At 33.4% G+C, this 18,987-nt stretch overlaps 1 protein-coding gene across 4 annotated transcripts in view; it reads left to right on the forward strand.

The window, feature by feature from the left end:
- The window catches only part of TLK2 (tousled like kinase 2), a 161,685-nt gene that overhangs the window by 91,128 nt on the left and 51,570 nt on the right, over positions 1-18,987 (forward strand). For all 4 annotated transcript variants that reach the window (XM_007482528.2, XM_007482527.2, XM_001368520.4 and 1 more), the window contains one exon: positions 12,641-12,793. In XM_007482528.2, the coding sequence (XP_007482590.1) occupies positions 12,641-12,793 (153 nt within the window). The remainder of the gene's footprint in view (positions 1-12,640; positions 12,794-18,987) is intronic.

Raw genomic sequence — 18,987 nt, forward strand, 5'->3', positions numbered from 1 at the left:
CAGAGCTAATTTCTTCATTTAGTCTTCAGCTGCCACCCAGCTTTCAAAATCTGGCTCCAAGAAACTATAGTATGCTCAGCAGTCACACTCGGGTAAAGCATCTTGGTAGCTGGTCTAAACTAGGTTGAGGATAGACAATGAACAACAAACCCATCACTTAGGAAGGTATCTATCTCCAGCATGTGAAGACTTCTCCTGATGGAAGGTAATGTTGAGAACAGTTTGCTCTTGTGGCCATGAAGGTGGCAGAAGAAGGCACTATGGAGCACTTAGAGCTTAGTTAAGACATAGAAGTTAAGATTATTTACTGCATCCCAAGCCATCAGCAGTTGTCTTGACTTTTGTTTGATATCTGTGGAAGAGAGAGTGAGGCTGACCACTTTGTGCAACTCTTTTTTGGTTTAATCCAATTTATGCACAAGTCAAAAAACATTGTAAAGTGATATCATTTTGGTCTTCTTCAGTTATGAAGTACCAACCAAAGTACACAAAATAACTTTATAGATTTATTTATAAAATACCCTTTAAAATCAAAAGAACAACTTGAATAGCTGGAGAAATAATCCATGCTTATTGTTGGTCCATGCATAGTAAAAATTAAAATGCCAATTTACAGCTTTAATAATTATAATTTCTTAAAGTATTATAATATTTGGATTCATGTTGATTTAGCCATTCTCTACTTTGTGAGCATTTACTTTGGTTATAATTCTTCACTGCCACAAAAAGGGTTGGCTTGCCCAATTAGGAAGTAACTGAGGTCAAATTTGAACCCAGTACCTATTTCTAAGCTTGGCTCTCTCCACTGAGCCACCTACCTGACAATTTACAGTTTTAATGCTATACCATACTAGAAAAGAGATAATTTTATAGAACTAGATATACTAATAAAATTTATTTGGAGCAAAAAAAGATTTATAATATCAAAGATAAATAATCAAGATATATAAGGGAATAGTACTATTAAACTTCAAACTATACCATATATCAGTAATCATCAAAACTGTTTGTACTGATTAATAAATAGAAAAACATTGTTAATGGATCAAACTAGATAACAGATAATCCAAAATAAATAATGAACTCAATCTGAAGACATAAATTAATTAAGAAATAACTCACTCCCTCCTTTATAAAAATTGCTAGAAAAACTGGAAAGCGGATTTATCCTTGGCACCATTGAAAGCATTTGGTCTGGGCTTGTTTGGGTTTTATGAAAGGATAGAGCCAACTCTAGATTTGGATTTGTGTAAGTAAGGTAAGGAGATGGAATAGGAACTAAGGACAAATTCTAGGTTGAGCCTCAAGGAAACAACCCTTAAGAATTCTGTGGGAGTAATCTAATTTTAGTCTGCTTTCTGGGCCAAGCAGATTCACTCTACATCATTCAAAAGAATGAGAAAAAGGAGAGTCTGACCCAAGTATATAGTCTTTAACCAGAAACAGACTGGAGATACCACTAGATAGAAAAAAATGTCAAACCCAATTAGGAAATTTTATTGATCGACTCCAACAAAAGATCAATCTAGAATAAGGGGGAAATCCCAGAGCTTCAGAGAAAAGAATTACAAGGACTACAAAAATAATTGGAAAAACAAGAAGAGCTGCAAAATTAAATTTTAAATGAAATTAGAGTTAAGATCAGAAAACTGGAAAAGAGAATTAACAACTTGAACCAAGATAAAAGTTTACCCAAGAATTGGGCTCTTTCAAAATTATAATGGACCTGCCAGAAGTAATTTCATGAGTTTAAATAATGAAATAAAATCAAGACATTAGGGGGTAGGGGAAGTACAAGGCATATAGTTTTTAAAAAATGACTTGACTAGAAAAGTGGGCCAGGTGAAAGCATCTAAGAATCATCCTTCTACCCGAAAATCATGACAAAAAACAAGCCTAATTCAAGACATCATAGTAGAAAACTGTAAAAATATAAAGAATCTACTAGTCACTTCCTTAAAAAAGAAACCAAAAAAGACAATTCTCAAGAAAATCTTGGCTAAAATGTAGTGTTTCCGGTCAAAGAATTAGTACTACAGGCAGCCAGGAAGAAAAAAAAAGTAATGTATAAAAAATGAAAATCAAACACATTCTTGCTACTGTAAAGAAATAAGAGAACTTTGAATATGATGCTCCAGTATGCAAACAATAAAGCTTGTAAACCCCCCCCCCCAAAAAAAAAAAAACACTTAGTATACTCTTACTGTGTGTGTGAGGGGGTGGGGAACACTTTTAATGGAACAGAGAATTTTCATGAATTTCTGATTTAAAAGGGGGGGGAAAAAAGACCAGAGCTGTAAAAGAAATTTTGAAACAAATAGAGAATTGAGGAGAAAACTAGAAAGGTGAATATTTGAGCATTTGGAGGGGCCATATTAAAATAGACACCTAAAAAAATTTCTCTTAAATGTCTTCAAGGATTATAAAGGGAGTTTAAATAAGATAATGGGGGCCACGGCATTGTTTTGTTCTGCTTTGAAGATTTTAGTAGAATAAAGAAAAGGCAAAAGAAATATACTAGGGGAGAAACAAGAATCTTATTTTCTTAAATAATGGTTATAAAGCAGGTAGAAAATGGAGAAACATTTCAGCAGGGTGTGGGGTAGAGGTGGGGGCCAGTGGGAATAACAGGCACCATGTAAAACCTCTTTAATCTGAACTGGACTAAGAAAGATTCTACAGAGTTTGACATATTAAACTCAATTTGGGAATTAGGTGGTGACAATAGGAGAATAAGATTGCTGAGGAATTAGTCATATGAAAAACAATGTACAAGGTCAGAGGACAGAGCCTGAAGAAGAACAAATCATGTGATCTAGGAAGGGTGAGGAAAAGAGAAGAGGGACACCAGTGAGAAACAGATCTGTGTTAAGTTCTCTTTCACTACCATATTCTCTGTAAAGATAAGGACTGAGGAAAAGAGATAAAAGGAAAAAAAAGATTGTAGGAAAATATACAGTTAACTCTTATAATTGTGAACATGAATTTAATCAGACCCATATATGTGGAAGATAATTTCAGAACTTAACAAGAAAGAAACCACAGTTTAAAAATGTGACTGGAGCAAAATCTATTAAATTTCAGGTAAAGTCTGTAAAACAATCTTGTTTGCTTTCTGTTCAAGGCTTTTTCAAACATCTTGTCCAGAAATGACTGAACAGAATTTTAGTAAAGTTAAAAATGATAATTATCTGGTAGTTGACCAAGTAGGATCAGAGTGTTTATTTTCTAGTCATGCAGGTAAATCTTAGCCAAAATTGATCATATATCAGGGCATAAAAGCCTCACAAAATGAAGAAAAGGATAAATGTTCATATTATTAATGACTAATATAATAAAATAGAAGGAATTTACAAAAATAATAAAAATTAATTGGAAACTATATTCTTTGTACCTAAGGGATTAGTGGGTCAAAGAATGAATAATAGAAAGAATAAAATATTTTTTGTGTAAAAAATTTAGTTGAAATGGGGCTGCTGGGTGACTCAGTAGATTGAGAGCCTGGCCGCGAGATGGCAGGTTCTAGGTTCAAATTTAGCCTCAAATACTTCCTAGTTGTGTGACCCTGGGTAAGTCACTTGACTCCCATTGCCTAGCCCTTAAGTGCTCTTCTGCCTTGGAACCGATACACAGTAGTGATTCTATGATGGAAGGTAAGAGGTTTTTTGTTTTGTTTTGTTTTGTTTTTTTAATTTAGCTGAAGAATTTAGTGGGAAATATGTATCTCCAAATGTTGTTATTCCCTAAAGAGAGGAAGTAAAGATCAATCAATTGGGCATACAACTTAAAAAAACAAACTAAAAAAATCAACAAATAAAAAAACTAGTAATTAGCAAACATTTTAAAACCTTAACTAAACACTAAATTAGGAATTCTGAAAATCAAAGAGATTAACAAAATTAAAAGCAAAAACTACTGGTTAAATTGATAAATGGGAATCTGATTTTTAAGGTAATAAAATAGAATAATAACCTAATAAAAAAAGAAGAAAGCCATCTTTGCCATATCAAAAAATGAAAAAGAAAAATTCACATTAACTTAAAATATAAGAAATTTTGGTAGTTATTTTACCAAACCATGTGTCAATAAAATGGATTAGTTTGATTAAATGGATGGTTGTTTACTAAAATATAAAATACTTGGGTTAGCAGAACAAGAAGTAGATAGCTTTAATAACCTTTTATCAGAAAAGTAAATTGAATAAGCCATAAATAATAATAATAATGATAGGAAGCCTTTATATATAACAGTAGGTTTACAAGGTATTTACATATGTGTAAGTGAAAATTCTCTTTTGAATTTCTAAAAATAAAATTGCCAGAATCAGTTAGATTAGCAAATGAATGTTATCAAACCTACAGAGGATATTGGATTGCCATATTATATAAACTCTGGTAAAAATAGAAGTGATCTTTAAAAACTCATTATACAGTTACTGCCTTTTTCCTACACCAATGATAGACAAATGGGTTTTTTTTTTAAAGCCATTCTCAAACAGTATCAGCAATTGAAAAAAAATATTAAAAGATTATGGAAGGTTGCAAGATATTTTAAAAATAGTATGTACTACAATCAAGTAGGATTTAGAATAGGAATAGAAAATTGGTTCAATCTGAGGAAATTAAACATAATAGTCTATATTAATAACAAAAATTAACAAACACCACATGGAAATATTTGATGTTTTAAAAGTGCTTTCGACAGTATAATGTTTCTGTTTTAAAAAAGCATGGAAATGAATGAAATTATCTCTCATAAATTAACTTTGTAGCTACCAGAATTCAAAAGCCAGCATTACATTTGATGGAGAAAATCTACATACATTTCCCATAACATTAGGGGTAAAGAAACATATCTTTAATAGCCTTATTATTTGATATAGTGCTAGAAATACTACCTATAGCAAAAAAACAAGAAAAATAATTGTCAGAATGAGTATGGGCATACAGGAAACATAACCATTGCTTTTTGTAGATGATATGATAATCAATCCAGAGAACCTTAAAGAGTCAACCACAATTAACTGAAAAAGCTAATAATTAGTTTTAGCATTGTTTCAGGAGATAAAAAAAACCCACTAGTAACATTATTTTTCTTCTCTTTTGAATCCCTACCTTTTTTTTAAGTATCAATTCTAAGGTAGAAGAGTGGCAAGGGACAGGCAATCAGTGTAAAGTGACTTGCCTGAGATCATATAGTTAGGAAGTGTCTCAGACCATATGTTCAGAAAGGTCCATCTGACTCCAGGCATGGTACTTTGTCTACTGTGTTTCTTCCTGATATTCTTTTTGTATGTTGTAACAAAACTCAGCAGGAAGAGGATGAAAAATTTTATTCAAAATATCAAATGTATAAGGTACTAGGTAGCCTACTTCCCAAGTCATCTAGATACTCCATGAATATAATTACAAAACATTCTTTATAGAAATAAAGACAACTCAATAATTGGAGAAACATCAATTAATTAATTATCCATGCTTAAGGTTTGCCAATAAAATGAGATGTTAGTACTTAAACTACTTGCCATATCATTCAGACTTCCAAAGGATTAATGGAGGGAAAATATGGCAAATATGAAGACCAGCACTAGATCACAAATTATAGAACAAAACAATAACTATCACAGTTGTTTGCTACTTATAAAAACAGGGAAATAGAGTAATGGAACAGAATAAATATGTAACATACAGACACAAACAAATTTCAGTCCAAAGACCCCAACCTACTAGGGTAGGAATAAGAATATTGGAAAGTAGAAAGTAGTCTGGTAGAAGTATATTTAGAACAGTATCTTATACCATGATAAGTTCCAAATGGATGCAAGACTTAGATATTTTTTAAAAAGCACATATCATAAACAAATTAAAAGGAGCATTGAATAGAATACTTTTAAAATCTTTGGTAGAAAAGAGTTTATGACCAAACAAGACATTGAGAATATCTTAGATAAATAAATGACATAAAATAACAAGAAATTTTGATTAAGTCAAATTTAAAACTTAAAACCAACGTAGTTAAATTGAAAAAGGAAATAGTGGGGGGGTAGGGGTGGGGTGGGCTGGAGTTTTTTCTTCAGTTTTCTGGGATAAAGACCTCAGTTCAACGATACAAAAGGAACTAGTACAAATATGTAAGAACAACAGGTCAAAGGATATTAGCAGGTAATTCTCAAAGAAAAATCAAATAATATGCCATACAAATTAAACAATTCTGAAAGTTTCATTTAAGCTACCAAACTGGGGGAAAACAGAGATATTTGAAAAGATGTGAAAACATTAATGCATTGTTGTTGAACTTGTTTAATAGTACTGCCATTCTGTAGAGCCATTTGAAACTATTTGCCAACATGTCACTTAAATGATATACCCTTCGTCCTAGATATAATTACACTAGACTAATACTACAACAAAAAGAAAAAGACCCATAGATAAAAGTATTTAAGGCACCTCTTTTTGTTATACTGAAGAATTTCAAACAAAGTAGGTATGCCTATAAGTTGGGTAATGGCTGAACAAAATATAGTATATGAATGTAATAGAATATTTCTACATACGCTACATCAAAATGTTATTCAAAAATATTTAACAAAATATCTAATGTTTGAAGTTTTTTAAGCTAATATGTGGCCAGCAGAGATCTTTTTGTATTTGAGTTTGACAACACTGTCTTAAGGGATTGTTTCAGAGAAACCTTAGAAGACTTATATGAACCAATGTACAGTGAAAGGAAAAGAAACAGGAGATTCATTTATACAGTAACATTTGTAATGAAAAGCAATTTTGATACTTTAGAATTCTGATCAATGCAATAAAAAAGTTAGGATTCCACAGATTTGATCATGAGTCATCTTTTGACAGAGAGTTGGTAGATTCAAGTTACTAAATGAGATATAGAATTTTGGATACATCCATTGTGGAAATTTGCTCATGTATATTTCATAAAAAGGTCTTCCTCCCTCCATCCCTCCTTTCTTTTCCTCTTCTTCTTTCCTTTCCTCATTTAGGAGTGAAAAGGGTGGATAGCTTTAATATTGGCAGAAAAAGAAAAGAACATCACTGAGAGAACCAAATGGGTAAACAGATCAGTTTTGACAGTTAAATGTTGAATTTATTTATAGAGATCTAGAAAATGTATTTAATATATATTTGCCATTTTGCCTACATTCTTTTTATGTTTTGCTTTGTATACGGAAATAGTAATTTTATTTAGTGTAAAGTTCAAAACAAAAAAAATAATACATTAATTTCCATTCTATGTTTTGATTTTTTTGGCCTACTCTGTTTAAATTTCTACTCAGCTGTGGGTTTGTTTTTTTTTTTTTCATCTGGAGTATTTGTGGGTCTTTTATTCTCTTTAAAGTCCATTCTCTCTTATAGACCAGCTTAGGTTTTATGATCCTAACTTTGGTTCTTTAATATGTGAATTCCTTCTTCCTAGTTACATGCATTCTTTTTCTTTCACTTGTCAACTGTATTTTGTTTATGGTATTCTTGGGCATTTTCATTTTGAGGTTTCAGGCAGTGACTCATTAATTCTATTTTCCTTTTGCACTTTGTTTCCAAAAGAATTGAGAAGTTTTCTTTTATGGCTTCTTGAAATATTATATCTAATTTTTGGTGGTGGTGGTAATGGTTATGGTAATGGTAATGATGGTGGCAGAGGCAGTGGTCGTGATGGCTTGTTTTGTCAGTTTCAGGTATGTCTAATGATTCTTAAATTTTCTTGATCCTGTTATGTTTTCTAGGTCTATATTTTTTTAAATGGTAGATTATATCTTTTTTTCATAGTTTTCCATCTTCTGACTTAAAATTTTTTTTTCTCTCAAAGTTCTTTTGTACCATTCTATTTCCCTGGTAGTCTACTACTTAAGAAGGCATTTCCACATTCTGTTTCAAACTTTTTATTCTGTTTCCAATTTTTTGTTCCTTTAAGAGATTTCATTTACCTTTTATCTCTTGCTTCATTTCTTGGCGAAGCCATTATTTTCTCTGAGTCACTATTCAATTTATCGTGTACTTTTATCTCTTGGGTTTATCTCAACTCAGTCGTTTTTTATTGTATTTGATGTTATTTTCTTTTACTTTTTTAAAACCCTTTTTTAGTATCACTTCTAAGCCAGAAGAGAAACAAGAGGTAGGCAATAAGGGTTAAATGTCTTGCCCATGGTCATACAGCTGGGAAATGTCTGAGGTTAGATTTGAACTCAAGTCTTCTCAACTCCAGGCCTGGTACTCTATCCACTGTGCTATCTAATTGCCCCTCTGTTTGCTCCTCTGAACATTTTCTCTGCTATTACTTTGTAGATCATGCCCCCTCCACCTTTTTTTCTGTTTTACCTACCATGTATGCTGTTGGTGGTACTGAGAATATGCCCCTTGGGAGAAATCTCCCTATGTCCCTGATTTTGTGGTCTACTGCTACCTCTTTTTCATAATAATTTTCATTCCTATTTGCCTTGGAATCTCCTCTCTGGTTCTATGGCCTCCCATTCTTTAAGGTGGTCATTGCCTCTAGGATGATTTACCTTATTCTGAAGCAGCATTTGTTATTTTCACAACACTTTCATAGGAAGTAATCTATTTAGAGTTCCAAATCCTGAAAATTTCATCTCATCTTTACAGAATATATGCTACCCTGTTTACTTTTGTCTTCAACCTTAGTTTTTGAATCGAAACTTTGTCAGAGTTCCTCCTATGTTGGTAGTTAGTTAGCCCCTTATAGTTTCTGTTCTTACTATATTCTGGATGCCATTGTCCCTGCTATTCTGAATAGAATAGCTAAAAAATATACCCTACCCTCTTTATCTTGAACAGTCCTAAGTAAGACATAGTCCAGATATGATGTGATGAGAACCTGACTAAGTGTCGCAACTATGTGAATGAATAGAAGGGGATGTATATGAAAGATGTTGTGAAGGTAGGAACTAAAAGATTTGGCATCATATTGGATATATGAACCTGAGAGAAAGGAGGAGATGAGGATGACGTGATTGGTGGGATAGTGATGTCCTACAAAAGTAATGGAGGAGTTAGAAGGACTTTGCTAGAATTAAAATGAATTCTGGTTTTAGACATGTTGAGTTTGAGATGATTATGTTGTATCCACTTTGAGAAGACTGAGGGGAAGTTTGTGATGCAGAACTATAGCTCAGAAGAGAAATTATGAATGGCCTTTATATGTGGGATACATATACATAAAAAGGATAATTGGACCTGTACAAGCTGAGATGATCAGTGAGCAATATAGTAAAGAGAGAAAAGGAAGAGGGCCCAGTATTGAGTGTTTGGGAGACACACATGGTGTCTGAATGATAACCTGGATGAAGAACAAGCAAAGGAAGACTTAGAAGGGTTAGACAGGAAGGAGAAGAATCAAAAGAGCAATGTGAAAACTTGAAGAGGAAATTAATCAGAAGAGATTGAATAACATTTTCAGTGTCTCTTCAAAAAAACAATAAAAATTCTGGAAAAGAATTAAATTCGGTAATTAACTGGTCATTAGTGATGTTGGCCAGAATAGTTTTACTCTAATGAAGAGATTGGAAACTAGATTGTACAGGATTTAGAATCAAGTGAGAGGAGATGGCTTTTTTTCTCAATCTTCATTATCTTTACTGTTTCTGCAGACTTTGACACTATTAACTTCTCCTTTATATTCTAGGTTTTTAGGACACTATTCTTTCTTGATTCTCCTCCTACATATTTGTTCCTTCTCAGTCTCCTTTGCTGGGCCCTTTTTCTCTTCTCCTTCTATACTACTTCACTTGGTGATTTCATTAGCTCCTATGGGTTTCATTACTATCTATGCTGATGATGTGCAAGTCTGTCTATCCTGCTCTTACTCCTTTTGATCTTCAGTGTCACATTCCCAACTGCTTTTCAAAACCTCTTGAAGTGATTGTCTAGTAGACATCTTAAATTCAACATGTCCAAAATAGAACTCATGTCTGCTCCAAAATGAACAAAGTGGCATTTATCTTAACACCTACTCTCAAGGGTATGACAATCCTTGTATATAGCTTAAGTCAAGTATAGGAAGGAATTGTTACTTGAGTGTATTGAGGAACCAAGAAATTAGGATATTTAGACAGTATTCGTGTTCATGTATCTCACTAATTGGGCAGGATTTGGTGAGAGGAAAGTGAGTATTGAGAAAGACTGTTAACCCTGCATTGAACTTATTGAGGAAAAAAGGAGCGTGATCTGCGAGGTGGGGGGATTGATACATAATAGACCAGAAAACCTATATTGAGTAACAGATTTTAATATTATTCACCTCAAAGGTGGAAAAGTTGCTCAGGACCCATGCTAGAAAATTAGTTTGCTAGAGGCAGTGAAACACAAGCAGTATTCCAGCTCTTTGCACCAAGACCAATGAACCAATGAGTGAAGGTATGGCTGAAACTAGAAAGGATGGCCAGTGATTTGTTGTTATTAGGAAGGAGTCAGGTCTCAGTGCAAAATGGGGATGTAATGAAGAAGTAAAAGGGTTAAGATAAATGCCACTTCAGTCATTTTGGAGCAGGCATTCAGAGAGCACAGTGGAAGGGAATTTAAGTGGTAGGGTGGAGGAGGATAAGAGAATTAGGTCCTGGCATGTAACTGGAAACATTTATAGGCAAACCTCTTAACCTTTGATTAGTTGATCTATGAAAATATTGGTTCCTAAAGAAATGTTTTAGATGAAAATTTTACTTTTCCTTTTTATTTAGGCTTGATTGCAATGTTATTCTGCAGGTTTTATCTTGTATAGGCGATATAATTACTGTATATGTATCTACTCAAGGTGCTGATCATCTTTCTGATTTCTTTAAGAAAGACTGTAAAACTAGACTAAGTCCAGAGAAGGACAATGGATAATAAAGAAAAACATTGTGGAGACTTCCATACAAGGTTAGGCTAAAAAGAAATGAGGTCTTTTTAGTTTGGAAAGATGAAGGCAATAAGTTCATAATAGTAGAAAGGCACCACTTTCCCTGCTTCACAATGTTGTAAAGAAAAGCATTACTAGTGCTATTTGTTACCATTATTGTTCTTATTAGGATGATAAACATCTCTGAATGTTGAGCTAAAGAGAAAATGATCTAAAATATTTCATCAGATCCCTGAATATTAGAGCTAGAAGGCACTCCTATAACCTTAAGAGGTAATAATTTACTTCATGGAGAAGTATTTCTTTATTCAATAAAAGTATCCACAGAATTAATTCTCTCTAACAGACTTTTGTAAGCCAAAAATCTAAATTCAAGGAGGTTTTAGATAAATTTATAAGTATTGATTATAGAAAAAAGAAAAAATCTCATTAAAAATATTAAGAATATTTTGGATATTCCCATAACTGAGGATAAAGGGATAATTGCCATATTCTCCCACACAGGGTCTTGTTCTATACAAGACTGGTTAGCACCTTAGTCTTCCTTTGCATGGTATTTATTCTCATGAATACAAGATCATTTTAAAAAATCTTTAATGTCTTACCTAGAGAAAGGAAGCTTTTGGAGAATGGGGAAGAAAAAGGACATTAAGTGCTCTTTGGGTACAAAGGCCTATAGAAATTTCTAATAAGACCAAAGATAGAAAGGTAAAGTGTTCATTTTCTTCAGTAAATTTTTATTGATAGCTTTTGTTTTTTAATCACCTATATTTCTTCCAGTGACTCTTCCCTTTTCTCTTTTCCTATTTATTATAGCAAAGAAATTTTTTTAAAGAGAAGAAAAATAACTAAGACCAATCAGTACATTTTAAAAAATAGTATCTCATATCTGTTATTTGGAGTTGGTCTTGGTTTTTTGTTGTTTTGCAGCATTGTTTTGATTGTTTTCTGTTGGTTCTTATTTCTTTTTACAGTGTTATAGTCATTATGAATATTGTTTTCTTGGATTTGCTTATTTTACTCTTCAGTAGTTGTTGTACATTTCTGCATTTATTATATCTGTCATTTCCTATAACACAAAGTCCTATCCAAAGATTTTATATTCATATACCACAATTTGTTTGATCATTCTCTAGCTGATGGGTATCTGCTTTGTTTATGATTTTTATTTATAGCATATGGTTGTTGTAATACTTCTTTTGAGAACTATTTGTTCATATTCTCCAACCATTTCATAATTAGGCAATGGTGTTTGTTAAAAATGTGTATTTCTAAACAGAATAATATATAGCTCGGATTTGACAATAACTTAAATTAATTTTTTAATTCTATTACAAAGTATTTAGAACCTCATCATTATCTTGCCATTGGCTATCTTAAATAATTGGTACATTTTGATAAATATATCATAGTATGTTTATCTTTAAAATAGGCCATAATTCCAAGTTACTAAAACATGCTTGCCTTTCAATGGAATTTTTACCTCCTTAAATATGTGTTTGCTAGAGTTTTTGTCTTACTTTGGATATCATAAACCAGGTCCTACTTGCCTTTTTAAGTGAATAAAATAACTCAAACTAAAAAAAAAATAACTCAAAATATACTCAAACCATGTAATTAATTGAAATTTTGGAAGAGGTGTTAAACATCATATGTTTTATTTAAAGGCTATGGTTTTCCCCCCCAAATTTTGAAGAATTATGATTTCTGGTCCATAGATTTGTTAGTGAAACTTAAACCTTTTATTTTTTGGGGGGGTTATCTCCAGGCAACAGGAAAGGATAAACTCACAGAGGGAAGAGATAGAGAGACAAAGAAAAATGTTGGCAAAACGGAAACCTCCTGCCATGGGACAGACCCCTCCAGCAAACAATGAACAAAAACAACGCAAAAGCAAGACCAATGGAGCTGAAAATGAAACGTATGTTGAATGTTTATGAATTGTATGCCTTCAAAGCTCAAATAGCTCCTTTACTTCCTACTGTCTTTATAAATGATGAAACTATCAATTATAATACTTAGGAATTACAATTGGGGGGGGGGCAGCTGGATAGTTCAGTGAGTTGGGTTTAAATCTGGCCTTAGATACTTTGCAGCTGTGTGACTCTGGGCAAGTCACTTAACCCCCATTGCCTAGCCCTGACCACTCTTCTGCCTTAGAACCAGTACCCAGTATTGATTCTAAGACAGAAGGTAAGAGTTTTGTGGGTTTTTTTAAGTATAGGTATATGTAAGACATATACAAATCAAATACAATATAACATTAGAAATGAAGGTGCTAACATCACTGGGGATACCAGGAAAAGACAAGAAAACAAGGAACTCAAGAGTAGAGAAAAATTTGTAGTTTAAAGTTGGTCTGATTCATTAAGAGTTCAAGATTGGGAAGGGAGGAAAGGGTAGCTAGAGCAGTTATGATAGCTTGGGTGATAACCTAAAGGTTATGGGGCTTAGAGGTTACAGTGAGCATTACTAACAAATTTAGGAGGAGTAAGGCATATATATAGGGAGAGACTGTGATCAGATAAAGTTCAGAATTCATAATGATGGAAGTAGAACATTGTGCATGATACCTAAGTCTATCTCTGGGATGTATACCTAAAGTGGAATGGTGAATTGAGTCATGATAAAAATAGAACTCAGAGGTTAGGGTGTTTGAGAAATATTGATGTTTCCTAGTAGAAAGTCAGGAGTTGGGGTGTAGAGGAAGATTGTGGTTCTATTTTTTAGCCACTTTCCTAAAAGTAGCTAATGCTATTATATCAAGTTATGTTGTTTGCATTACAGCTTTAGGCTTTGATACTTGTGGGCAGGGCCAAGTCAGTGCCATTATGGCATTGATTTTGATTCATTTGTGTGCCACCAAAGTATTTATATCTTGATGCTATTTCTGGTTAGTTTTTTTGGTTTTGGTTTTTAGGACCTAAGTGATAGTTGTTCCTCATTCATCAATAACAAATATAAGCAATACAACTTTTTCAGGGAAAGAATTTTTATTTTATTCCTTTTGTTAAGTCCTCCTCCTCATTACTGCTTCTTTCTGTTCTGGAGATCAAAAAAAGTAAAGGTCTGTTTTGTTGGTAGTTAATTAATGGTAGTGATAACATTTACTGTTATCTCTTGTCCTCAGGATCACCTTCTATAGATAGAGCACTTTGCTATTCTATATAGTGTAAAAATAATAGACAATGAATATAAAAATAATGAGCAATGAATTGATTATTGATTATAAACTGATTAGATACTCTGCTTGTTGTGCTTAAAAAGTATCTTCAATTTATGTAAGTGAAGTGAAGTTCATAAGTGATCTCTTCAGGGTCAGGTGCAAGGATGCTAAAGAGATTCTTGTTTAAAAAATAAATTATTTATTGAAAATATAAGGATAAAAAAGGATTTCTAACTCTTAAGGGATTCTAATTCCACCTGAATAAAACTCCCTGGTTTCATAAGGAACCACTTCTCTGGTTTCCATAGATCCTTCCTGATTGGAGTAACCCAAATTTTTACTATTCTAAATAAGCTAACACTGTTATCATTATAATTCTTAACTTTGCCTCTAAGTTATAAAAAATAACAAAAGCTAGCTGGCTGAGCCTCAGCAAGAACCAAATTAGAACTCTGAGTCTTAGCTGACTCAGAGTCCAAACTGAAGACCAGGTTTTTCTTTGGTCTTCTCAGAGTTAAAACAATCTATAAAACCAGCAATAGATAGTCACCATTGTTTCGTAAGTTGGGAAAGGAAAACATTTGTCTCCTTCAGGTTTTTCCTTATACTTCAGACAGTGAGGAGAGAGAGAGAGAGAGAGAGAGGAAAAAGATGTTACCTCCTCCAAGCTCTTAGAGAGAGTGTCTAACTCTTGCCAAGTGCCAGACACCAACTTCCACCGAAAAACCATTACCCCTCCCACACACACTGTCAACATTTGAAACCGACTCTCTGTCTCAACTGTTAAAAATTCCAATTCTTTCTCAAGCCAGCTTCTCTACTTCTTATCTCTAAACTAATATAACAAGATATAATTTCTAATATCATCCTTATAATTTATAATAGAAACTGAGAAACTAGAGTGGAAGAAAATTGATTCTGTTTTTTAGCATGTTCTTGAAATTTCAGCAAGAGAGATAGACAGTGAATGATCTAGGACTGAACCTCAATTAAATTTGAAATTGGGGGATGGATAGAATCTTTAAGGGAAAGAGAATGGAGAACTAAGTAAGGATTAAACCTTGGCATAAAATCATATTTAGAGAGTCAGGAAGAAGATAAAGATCCACAGAAAGCAGCAGCCTGAGAAGTAGGAGGAGGATTGAGGAGATTGGAAATTATTATGTCTTTCCTCTTAATAAGAACTGGCTCCAGAAGGAACATTTATGTGACCAGCTATGTTGATGATACAGAAAGGTCAAATAATATGAGAATAGAGAAAATGTCATTGAATGTGACAGTTGAGACTGTTGTTGGCCTTTGGAGTGAACAACAGTTTCTTATCTTTTTTTAACATTTCTTTAATTAATTAATTTAGAATATTTTTCTGTGGTAATTTGATTCATGTTCTTGCCCTCCTCAATCCTCCCTCCCAGAGCTAATGAGCAATTTCACTGGGTTTTACCTGTATCATTACTCAAAACCCATTTCCATGTTATTAATATTTGCAATAGAGTGATTGGTAGCAATTTCATTGGATCACTAAGGGTTGAATCTGGATTATATGACCAAGCCTCCTCTATCTTTAATAAACTTTTACTTGACCCCATCGTCATGTCAGAATATATTAGCTACACTCATCAAAAAATTATGTATACTTGTTGCCTCCAATTCCTTTCTCCTCATTTCTCAAATCGTTGTAGCCTTACTTTTGACCTCATAACTCACTTTAAACCTCTCTGAAGTTACCGATGTTTTCTGAATTACCAAATAGGTCTTTTTCAGTCTTGATCCTTTGTCTTTTGTTGCATTTGACATTGTTTATCATCCTCTCCTCTTGATTACTCTTTTCTCTAAAGTTTTGTGACCTTACACTCTCCTGACTACTTCTTTCTCCTTTACTGGTTTGTCATTCTTATCTTACCCCCTAACTGTGACTGAAATCCCAGACTCTGACCCTATTCTATCTACACACTTTCTCAGATATCTTATTAGTTCCTTTATCACCTCAGAATAAGATTACCATATTTATATGTCCTTCCTCAGGCTCTACAGTCCTGCATCATTAAACTGCCTTTTGGACATTTCAAAACTGAATGTGAGATATTTCTAATTTGTTATGTCCAAAACAGATTTCAGATGCCTTTACACCCTCCAAAGAATTTCCTCTGCAAAACTTTCCCATTTCTGTTAAAGGAACCACCACCTTTACCATCTCTAAGTTTCACAACTTTTGTTTTCCTCACATATCTGGTCAGTTGTCAAATCTTGTTTCTCCCCTCTCATATCTGGCCCCTTACCTCTTTACAGATGTCCATCACATTAGATCATGCTCTAATCTCTTCTGTGTGGGACTGTTTCATTTGCCTCCTAATTGGTCTCCTCAAGTTTCTCTCTACTCCAGTGCATTCCCCACATAGCTGCTAGGATTTTCCTTAATCCTAGTATGTATACATATGCATATATAGTGTGTATGTGTACATTCCGGCTTAGGTGTATATGTTTCTATAAACTGCTGTCTTTGACTTGCTAAACCCTTTATATTCTGGCCCACCCTGTCTTTTCTGCCCCATTATATATCCCTTCCCTTCTTATATTTGGTGGTCCAGGCAAATTTCCTCCATTCTTCACACATAACATTTCTTCATCTCCTGTATCTATGCCCTTACACTGGCCATTTCCTATACCTAGACTTGTAATTCCTTCTAATCTCTGGCTCATGAAATTCCTCACTTCCTTCAAAATGCAATTTATGTTTCACCTTCTACATGATCACTTTTTCTATTCCCCTGACTGCTAGTGGCCTTACATTTAAGTAACTTCTCTATAGTTTGTCTCCCTCCTGTAGAATATGAAATTCTCAAGAGGGGCTATTTCATTCTTTAAAAATCTATTGCTTTCAATAGTAACTTGACATAGTAGGCCCAGTCAAAGCTTGTTTGTTTGATTGATTATGTAACATTTTAACATTGGCTTCCTATCAGAGTAACAAAGTTTTCATTAAATTTCAAATCATTTTTCTAAAGTTGGAATGCCCTGTTTCATCATTAGTTCTCTAATATTTGAAACCAATTATTTATATTTGCCACTTAAATCTATTTTCTGCCTTTGTCACTTCTCTCTTTCATGATGCACCCTTCTCTCCCACCCAGTATTGTATATTCAACGTTTTACTTAAATGTTATTTGATAAATTATTAAATGTTGATTAATAAAACTGGCTGACTCATGCAGAGCAAAAGGGACTTAATGTGTTTTCTTTGTCCTAGAACATTACTTAGAATTCAGCTTAAGTCACCATTGTGGAAAGCAGTTGTCTTCTAGGATCTTTTGAAATCTAGGCAGGAACATTTTTTAGTTAAGTTTTTTATTTAAAGTACTTGTGATATGAATTGTCTGTTTCTTCTAGCAAGAAGTGAAGGACTTAGAAAACTGAATTCTTACCTTGTCGTTGTTATTCTTTCTTTGTTATACCTGTATCGAAGAAATCCTTACTTAGTTTTCAACTTTACTTCTTTACCAGCATAAACTTCACTTATAATTGTGTATACTATAAGTTTGGTAGGAAACATTTGTTTTTTGTACAGTCTTGAGTTACTTTTTAAAAAATTAACATCCATTTATTTTTTTCCTTCCAAACCTTACACTCCTTCCTACATTGAACAGTTAGGAAAGTAAAACTCTCATTACATATGTGTTTGTCTACACATACACTCACTTTTCAAGCATAACAGATTTCCATGTTGACTACATCCAAAAATGTGTCTCATTTTTGTAATCTTAGTCCACTACGCTTCCATTTAGGCAGGTAGCATGCTTTTAACCTTTCTTCCTCTGGAATTGTAAGGTTTAAAATTAACAAAAATAGGTGATTCAAAGTATTATTGCTCAAAGTCCAAGTGACTTTTAATAGCTTTTATTTACAAAAGAGGTGGAAAGAGTGAAAGTAGAGAAATACAAAAGGATAGAGAAGACGTTAACCAGCCAAGACTTGTTGACTGGAATTAAACTCTCCAGAAGAGAGGGAGGGGAAAGCCAGCTATCACTCAACCAAGTTCCCTCCCAGAGGCAGGTCAAGACAATGACTCATGCTGAAAGGGGATTCCTGAGGCTGACTTTCTGAAACTGACTTCCTTCTTGAAGTCCAACTTCCTTATTGAAGTCAACTTCCTCCTCTAGGCCCAGAAATTCAGGGCCTTTTAGAGTGGATTCTTGTCTTTTCCCTTTTTCATAGGGACCAAATCACAGCTTCCAAATTGTCTAGCACTGCCCAGGGGACAGTGTTTGTGGGAACCAGTTCTCACCTTCTGAAGGTCAATTTCTCATCAAAAAGATTCACAGCTTCCTGATTGAACAGTGTCTGTGGGTATGAACTCTTAAAAGAATTCACAAGTTTCTGACTGATTTTAGGTTTAAAAAAGTGTGGAACTCTCCAAGTATCTTGCTGACTTCTCACCTAGCACTAAGTAGGTTGTGAATTCACTAAGTGGTTTGTGAACTCTACCTAGTTCAAGCTTGTGTTGATTCAGTCAAAAGGTAGACTAGAAATCTAGTGAGGTACTGAAGTTAGTGTTAACTCAGGATAGACAATGGAGTAAAGAATTCTTTCACAGAATCATTGTGAGTACATTAATCAGTGTTCTCAAGTCTTTCAGATTTGTTTATTATATTGTATCAACCATTTTCTTCCATTCGTATTTGTATCAGTTCATATTGGTCTTGCCATTTTTCCTTGAAACCATGTAATTTTTTAATGAATGCATTAATAATATTCCATTAGATTAATATGCCATAATTTGTTTAGTTTTCTAAGACTAAACTAGATGTGTATGTTTGCCACCTTAATATGACTTTTTTCCTCTTCTCTCTATTTTACAATCTAGAACTTCTCTCCAATATTTTATTTTCAATATTTTAGTTGTAAGCTGTTAAATGTTGAGTCATAGAACTTGCTGGTTCAAGACTAGTACA

Source organism: Monodelphis domestica, chromosome 2 (assembly GCF_027887165.1).
Source record: "Monodelphis domestica isolate mMonDom1 chromosome 2, mMonDom1.pri, whole genome shotgun sequence".
NCBI lineage: Eukaryota > Metazoa > Chordata > Mammalia > Didelphimorphia > Didelphidae > Monodelphis > Monodelphis domestica.